Here is an 8,149-nt window from a genome sequence, read left to right as displayed (position 1 = left end):
CAAAATAATACCGGAATGCGCTTATAGAATACAGACATTGTCACTTCATCGTTGTGTACAGCCGCAAGAGATTAAGTTGTAAGTAAACCGTCTGGAGTATGAGTTTGGTAATTGCGTGGAAGACACTGATTAAGACCTTGAGCAAGATTGATAGTGGCTGACAAAGGTCAAAAGTTCATTCGCTGGTTGTCAGTCGTCTAAGATTTCCAATACCGAGTTTTTAAGACTTACAATAATGGTTCGTGCATGGATAATGGATGAATTGGATACCGATCAACGTCTGGAACACTTCACTGATCCTCCGCAATTTTTATCGTTGTCAGAGCTGTTTGCCGCCACAGGTGTTGAATATTTCAAGGTAAGAACAATCCTGCTATTTGAGAAAACCACAAACTTGTTAAACCAAAAACTTCTCCAATAATATCTGAGATTTACTTTCTCAGGTTGACCATGACAACTACAAGTCAGACACGGTACTGAAACAGCTGAAAGAAAGTAGAGGGTATTCTTATGAGGATGAGATCATTTGCTCCAAAGAGTGTCTCCAGAACTATGAAGACAAGGTAATCCCTGAATACCTTGATTTTTCGTCGTTATACTTGTAATAGTTAATTACCTTCAACCCAGTATATTTATCTATATACCAACAATTACAGTTGAAACATTTCTTTACGGAACACTTGCACACAGACGAGGAAATTCGTCTCGTACTTGAGGGCTCTGGGTACTTTGATGTGAGAAACAGTGATGACCAATGGGTTCGCATTGAGGTTCTTCCCGGTGATTTGATCATCATACCTAGCGGAATATATCATCGATTTACATTAGACTCTAATGTAAGTATTCGCATTGATATGGTGTTTGTTGTAAATCAAAATTTGAAAAATTGCTTGCTCTGATGGTAAAATAGAGTGGATTCCCAACTTTTCACAAATTCTAATTCATATTATTAGCAGTAATTTTAGAATATCTAAGTGATTGAATTGTAAAAGAAAGTTCTATCTAATTGCTTTGTTCAAAATTCATTTAAAAATCCTTAACTAATTTTGCTTAGCATCACCTCAAAGACACCATGTATGATATGAAAATATGTTCTTTCAGAATTTTATCAAAGCAAAAAGATACTTTGTTGGTGTTCCTGTGTGGGAACCACACAACAGACCAGCTGATGACATGGAATGCCGACAAGAATATGTGCGACGTCTTCAACAAGGTTTTAAAGTTGCCACTAATTAGAATTGAAGAATCACGAATGAAGTTGACGTACAGTATATTGTATATCAATTGTTAACAGGTATTTTATGAATATTAATTACAGTTGGGTATTTACCCAGTCTGTAAAATTACAAACTGTTGAACTATTTGATGAGAAAACCAGGTTACTCTTAGTTTTTTTACCCTTATTGTTTGAGCTTGTGGTAACGATATTTTAGAAAGTTTATAGAATCTTTCACTATCTTTTGGCAGTTAATGTTCTGATCCAATCAAAATGAACGTCATATTTAATTATGGAATTAGTTATTTATCTCATATTTTACCATCCATCGATGTGTTCTCACAAAATAAAAGACTAGTAGCCTGCACGATGTTTACCGCTTCATATTTTTTAAATTCAACTGAAACGATCGGCTGATTACCTATCCCGACGCCATATTGCTCCAACCACACCCACATTAAAAATCTCATTTAGCAGTTTGTACATTATGTAATGAAACTAGAAATGTCCCCTCATCCGTGATGAAACTTTCAGCATCGCTGGTGATATTAAAGTTGAGGGTATCTAACTAGGAAACTCCAAGAATAATTATACCTACTATATTTATTTAATACCTATAGAAGTTGTAAAAACAGTTACAGCAATGTGGGTGTACACAAGTATGTAATTACATCAAGTAGGCAGGTGAGTGTGCTTACAATTCATACCTGTGCCGGTGGTTCATTTTATTGATAAGAATGCATTCGAAATAAAATAAATAAATAAAAATGTTTGTAACAATATAGGATCACATAGTTATAATCCGCATAGTTATGGAGGTCATCCTTATTTTTGTGGATGTCCATACATTTCTAACAATGCGAATAATAAATAATACATATATGTGCAAAAGGGTGGGTCGAAAAAATACGAAACTTTCATTCAGATCACTAATTGCACAGTTTTCGAGTGGCAGAAAGTGTTATCTTTATGCCAATATATGTGTCTTTATAGAAACGGAAGATACAATAATGGATTTTTTCGACCCGCCCTAAGGTGCAGGTACTTCGATTGACGTTCTACTTGACTAGATATTGAGAAAAAATTCAATTTTTTGTATTGATCAAAGACTCTCTCACCTGTGAGGGAAACGATTAAAAAATATGACATAGTCTTAGAGGGTGAATGAAGGTCAATGGATGAGTAATCGATACAAATATTTCATACACATGGAATACCACGATTAATATTACACTCAACCCTCATCATGATTAGATCATCATAGGAATTTATAAATTCGGGGTGAAAGTCGACGACGTGGCACTGCTTCTCGACAAGCTGTCCGTGCTTGACTGAGTTCCCTGGGTTCGACGCAGAGTACGTTTGTGGGGTTGAAGGTTCAATGGGGGCAAATTCGGGTTCTCAATTCTCGTTGGAGAACTCACACGTGGACGCAACGTCCCTCGTTGCAGTGTTAAGTTGCCTGAAAGTCACACAGTATTACATTTTCTACTGAAAATAATTCTGAGAAATCTCGTTGCAGTAAAAACAGCGTCGAGCATGGTTTGAGTAATATGGCGTCGCATCGAGTAACCAGCTTATTTTTTTAAGGCAATTTATCTAACTAATTTTAATAATAATGCTATTGGAGTTTCATTTTGTGTTAATGAATCGATTTCTTCTTATTTTTCCTTATGGCTATTATCCTTAGAGCATATAAGCTATTATCCCATGAGTGTGAGTGCTCCCAGGTAGCATTCTGCCGCAAGTTTACGTAATAACGGCCATCACTTGGGCGCAGGCATAACTCTGCTGGTAGACCACTAGTTGTCTGTTTCCGCAGTTGTAGAAAAGACTTGCATATGTGCGCTTCCGAATGAGGCTTGCTGCAGATTTACGGCAAATGACATATATGCTCTGCCGCAAAAAAGAATTGTTTTTCCGACAACCGAACCAATTCTACAACGTACACGTTCCGTTTGACGTGCAATCAACAACTTCTTGCTTTTTTCTCGTAGTTATTCACCGCGGTGCTGTTCTGATATACTTATTAATGCCTCAATTTAGCTTACACTTATATCACATTATAGTTTACGCATTTGCAAGAAATTCACAAGAAAGAATCATTGAATCGCCAACTGTATGTGGGAAAACGAAGTGTGTCAGTGATCAGACTCGTGCATGTCTTTCGATCGACCCACGCTACAGTAGCATGCAACAAGCATACCCAATTCTACCCTAAAGCGTTGCCGATCACAGACACATGCACGATCTGATGCTACAGGAAATGCTGGGCCGGAGTACTTTTGTTGAATCGATTTAAAGTCAAATATTGGCTAAAAAAAACTACTCACAAAATCAAATAAGACCATGATGATAATTAGTGTCGTGCATTTACTGTCGTAAGATGGAATTCGCTGAACTTACGGATCCCAATACTGACCTGAAAAATTTGGTTCCAAGACATCATCCAATTGATAATATTCAGTCCTCGCAGTAAGAGGTTCCTCGTAATCAACAAAAGCAGTGTTATCAAATGCCGACCCATCTTTTGGAAGAGTCTGCACTGGTGATGGTACGGGTGGTTCAGCGTATACCTAAGATAATTACACTCGTATAAAACATTTGTACAAATTTTATAATAGTATATTACATTACAGGTGCGAAAAGTGGGCGACTTCTGATGAATGTGAAATTTGCAGCGTGAGCCACAACGCACCAGTAGGGAAAGGTGGAGCAGCACGGGCCGTGGGGTCAGATTGGCCACCCAAAAAACGTTGGCTAACTGGCATTTCCACGTCCATGCGAGTAAGACAAAACGGTATGCAACCCAGTATACAAGGCTCCGCTGACAGCGATGAACAACCGAGAGCGTGGGCCAAAATCGTAAAAATTATGAAAATAAAAATTATAATTTTCGCTAGGTATACAATCCATGGTGTTGTTATTGCGTTAAACAAATACGTTTTGGTATATTTATGTTTGTCATTGCATCCGGAATGGAGCTTACTTGTTTGTTTTCTCGTGGGTATTGCGTAGACTTTGATATTAAACAGAATAAATTACACATCCGAATCTCGAAATGTTAAAAAAAGCTGATTTCTCCCTATTTCGGAAAATCTTCTCATACTTTTTTCTCATAATTCATCAAAATACCCATTCTACATTTATTTGCCCCATTCTACGGGCAATTATACGCCGAATTTTTAAAAAATTGCAAGTCGGTTGGTATAGACTGACTGAAATATCATCTTAAACCGACCCGTAAGTGAACTTATAAGAAAAAGTTTCTTTCTCACGTACTGCCGCACAGAATGACCGAAATGCGATTTTTTTGGAATGCGCCGAGCTAGTATTTTATCGATTCTTAGCGAAGACAAGTTGTTTTCGTCGGATCTTACTCACCTTCACGCAAAAATGCAATTTGTCCATTTATTTTCCTGGGTGGCCAATTTCGCTCTACCCTCCTGATTGTTTATCACTGTCAACTGAGCTACGTTTCATACTGTTTTGTATTACTCGTCTGGACGCGCAAATGCCAGTTGACCTATAATTTTATGGTGGCCGGTCTTGCCCCACCTTCCATTACTAGTGTGAACACAGCAAAAGTCAAGGCAAGCGCTGTAATCACACAGGTCAGATGTCGCCTATCTACATATGTGTGATACATGCCATTTTTTCCAATACCTGTGAAGAAAAGTTTGATTTGAAAAGCACCGAAGGTGCCACTGACAGTGTTTAAAATTGAGTTATTTGAAAATGCGCATGCGCCAAAGAAAACCCTAGTAAGTAAGGTTGCGCATTTCGATTATGCGCATGCGCCAACGTCGTTATAACCCACTGTTTGGAAATTGGGCACACTCCACAGGCTTTGAAAATCAAACTTCCCAAGCAGGTGTTGTAAGAAAAATATTTGGTGTGTTTCGAATTATTTAGACTGTAACGATTTTCCACGATAAAAGATCCGCCATTTATAATCTCAAGATTCTCAGGTCAGACTCGAATGTAGAGACAGAAAAGGTAAAGCACATGCAACGTAAATGGAAAAAGGTTGAAATTCTTACGTGCTCAGTTGGGGAAGCGGCAATAGTGCGCTTTGGAAATCGCGTGTTGTTTATGGTTTCGTAATGATGATCTTCTAAGTAATGGCGCGTCGTTCCGCGGGGAGTTAATGTCGCCCACATCACTCGGCTGTCCTGCAGGGTGTCTGCCGCACAGGGATAAAGAACTGCCTCGTTTGGAATCCTCCCCAACTTGGCCTGTACAGTCGAAGTTGCCACAGGTATTGACGAGACACCGGTCTTACCTCCGCTAGTTCTGCGTGTGCATATTATTCATCGTGACTTAACTTACGAAAGAGTTTTCATTACGTACATATGGGTGTGTATATTATATTGCGATATCTGCGTGTATAATATTATATTTACTGTATCTTCGTGGAGTTAACACATAAAAACGTCTGAAAAGATTAGTATCCGTAATGCGGGCTAAGGCAATATAGCGTCGTGAGTGTTAAAGAACTGATCGTTTTAGGTGAATTTCACAAATATCACTCAACAGAAAATGTCGTGCAATCTGTTGGACCTTCATTTTGTGAATATATCGGTCTGTGCCGAAGCAACTTGAATTACGATAATGCAGTGACTGAAAGCGTGGCTTTCTGTGCTTTTAGAGTATTATATTTTATTAAATTATACATTACTGAATTTGAATTTGACCTCAGCATTATTCGAAATTCAAAATGACGGATCCAATTCTATGTTATGATATATCGAACATTTTATCAGTGAAGCTGTTTTGTTTCACATTTATAGCAAGTAATAAATAGCGTGCCAATTTATTATACGGGTATGCAGATGGTATAGATCTGTATCGGTTTACTTACGACTTGCACTTGAGAAGTAGTACGGCAAGGATAATACCGACGAATATGACTCCTACACAGGACGACATAAGGACGAGTAGCCAAGTATCGTCGAAAACTGTTCCTGAAAATTGTTACAACTATTCATCGGCAACGAGTAGCTTTTTTTTTTATTAAAATAAGATTGCACAATTGCAAGGTGAAATCAGTTTGCTGAAAACTTTTCAAATTAGTAACATTAATTCAAGTATAATATACAATTCAGTACTAAAGAATCCATGTTGATTAAATTTCGAAAATTTTTTGCAGTTAAATACTCCATTTAAAAGTTGCAAAGTATAGTGACCAATGAGTAATTTTTATTCCAAAGGAATGAATGCATAGTTTTTGGGGAGGACTTTGAAATCTTCGTCGAAAAAGTGAATCTTCTTTGCGTTAAAACAAATTCTTCCTATATCTGGTAGTGAAAAACCTTTAGCGATGATATTGGCTGATTCACATTCTCAGTGATTATAAAAATATTAAGCTTTGTATCGAATTGTTTTTTTTTTCGAATTAATTATAAGATGTAATTCCACAATACATATTTCAATACGTATGCACCTTGTTGCGGGAGTTCAATGTACTGAACACCTTCCGACCTCCAATCGCAAAAATGTTTGCAAGGACTGTCGTTCAAATGCGTGGCGAACGATTGAACTTCGGAATTTAAATAAAATGATGAGATGTCAGAATTACGTTGAAGAAATGCTGGAATCGGCGGCGGTGGGAGGCGTAATATCATGTCTGGTGGTGGACCCAGTTTACACACGGTGCAGCTCGTGTTGTTCATCACTATTTTCTGCAAAACAGAAAAAACACGTTGAATTACAACGGAAGAGAAACTAGCGGGAGTTTCGAAGTGATCTTAATCAATAAATCCAACCTGACCAGCTCTTCCTTGGTAAAAATAATACGATTAGAAATTTCTCAGATATACGTACACCACGTTCGCTGACGTGTATGAGACAAATTCAGCATTATTTCTGAAGAAATTTGAACTGTTGTGATAATGTCTGAGAGAGACTCCGTGAAATTCTAAGGGATTTCTAAAAAAAATTCATATTCTTTCAGAATTTGGTTTTCTGCTGGAAATATGAAAAACTCCGAATTTTAACCTTCCTAACTGTTTTTCACCTAGTCGCGCTAGAGGTGTAAATCGAATCAATGCCTAGAGAAATGTCGTATTTTTTAAGAATTACGACTCATGTCACGCAGCTTCAAAAATCTAGGTTCTGGTGTTTATCCGTATTTTGTGACGGAATCGCGTTATGGAAAATTAGGAATCGATTGAGAGAAATTAGAATTTTTCTTCAGTTTAAATTGGATTTTCTGAAGTGTAGCTGGAAAAATATGAAAATACCTATAAATGAATATTTTCAATAAAACTAGAATTACGAAAATGAAACCGGTGTTTTCAAAAAATTTCAATGTCTGTTCACAAATGTACCGAAATTGCGTTATTTTTAAATAGTTACCACAAATTTTTGTATTTCGTGAGCAGTTTTTAAGAAAAAACTGAGGATTTGTGCGATTTCACATTCCGATTAAATTCGTAGAAGTGTTTATAAGGCTCTAAATATAATTCTCACCACGGATGTTAGCATATTACACTATTATTGTAAACGAAGGTTTAAAAATATTAAATTCACGTTTCGGAAGATACATCAAGGGTGCGGGTATTGAACGCACCTTCATGCGCAATAATAAACCAAATCTTACTTCAAGTAATTGTACAAAATGCAATAAAATAAGTTTGCGAGCGGTAATTGTCATTTTTATTTTTTTTTTCCCTTTAAATCACCTAAGCGAAAACACTGTGTCTGACCTCTAAAAAATGCCTACTTACCCTTCAGAACGAGACAATAAGTTGTTGACGCACTGACAGAATAGGACCTACTCCAGTTTTCCCGAAGATCGGCGCACGCGTCGCCTTATCGACCGAGACGCCAAACCAATACTTTCAAATATGCTCCATGCAATCTCAATCGCACTGACAACATCTGATATGTATTGCACATACAGAATTCAGAGTGTTTTGGTCAGTGCAT

The 8,149-nt window shown here is 37.3% G+C and overlaps 2 protein-coding genes across 5 annotated transcripts; one reads left to right on the top strand and one right to left on the bottom strand.

Annotated features, from left to right (window-relative positions):
* Positions 1–11: 11 nt before the first annotated feature.
* Positions 12–2,107, top strand: Adi1 (acireductone dioxygenase 1). Its single transcript, XM_046614456.2, has 4 exons — positions 12–358; positions 444–563; positions 657–836; positions 1,102–2,107. The coding sequence occupies exons 1-4, from the start codon at positions 236–238 to the stop codon at positions 1,234–1,236; spliced, it is 558 nt and encodes a 185-aa protein (XP_046470412.1). The 5' UTR covers positions 12–235; the 3' UTR covers positions 1,237–2,107.
* LOC124213283 (uncharacterized) lies at positions 1,800–8,046 on the bottom strand. Of its 4 annotated transcripts, none has more exons than XM_046614452.1 (6): positions 7,948–8,046; positions 6,663–6,900; positions 6,081–6,183; positions 5,260–5,512; positions 3,639–3,792; positions 1,800–2,678 (listed from the first exon to the last, which is right to left on the bottom strand). In XM_046614452.1, exons 2-6 carry the CDS (start codon positions 6,889–6,891, stop codon positions 2,485–2,487), a joined length of 933 nt encoding a protein of 310 aa, XP_046470408.1. In that variant the 5' UTR covers positions 6,892–6,900; positions 7,948–8,046; the 3' UTR covers positions 1,800–2,484. The 4 variants fall into 4 exon arrangements, with proteins under 4 accessions (XP_046470408.1, XP_046470410.1, XP_046470411.1 ...); XM_046614454.1 differs by having other exon boundaries at positions 6,081–6,177; XM_046614455.1 differs by having other exon boundaries at positions 6,798–6,900.
* Positions 8,047–8,149: the final 103 nt, after the last annotated feature.

The sequence above is a fragment of the Neodiprion pinetum genome, chromosome 2, assembly GCF_021155775.2.
Source record: "Neodiprion pinetum isolate iyNeoPine1 chromosome 2, iyNeoPine1.2, whole genome shotgun sequence".
NCBI classification, from domain to species: domain Eukaryota; kingdom Metazoa; phylum Arthropoda; class Insecta; order Hymenoptera; family Diprionidae; genus Neodiprion; species Neodiprion pinetum.
Note: the sequence above shows the minus strand (reverse complement) of the source record. Positions and strands in the feature narration are given on the sequence as shown.

Bases quoted from the DNA above. Each gene is read 5' to 3' on its own strand.
- Adi1 (XM_046614456.2), top strand. From the start codon at position 236: ATGGTTCGTGCATGGATAATGGATGAATTGGATACCGATCAACGTCTG. The intron at 564-656 runs GTAATCCCTGAA...CAACAATTACAG, and splicing joins TCCAGAACTATGAAGACAAG to TTGAAACATTTCTTTACGGA. The intron at 837-1,101 runs GTAAGTATTCGC...ATGTTCTTTCAG, and splicing joins GATTTACATTAGACTCTAAT to AATTTTATCAAAGCAAAAAG.
- LOC124213283 (XM_046614452.1), bottom strand. From the start codon at position 6,891: ATGAACAACACGAGCTGCACCGTGTGTAAACTGGGTCCACCACCAGAC. The intron at 3,793-5,259 runs GTAAGAATTTCA...TAATTATCTTAG, and splicing joins CCGCTTCCCCAACTGAGCAC to GTATACGCTGAACCACCCGT. The intron at 2,679-3,638 runs GTCAGTATTGGG...TGTGACTTTCAG, and splicing joins CTTGGAACCAAATTTTTCAG to GCAACTTAACACTGCAACGA.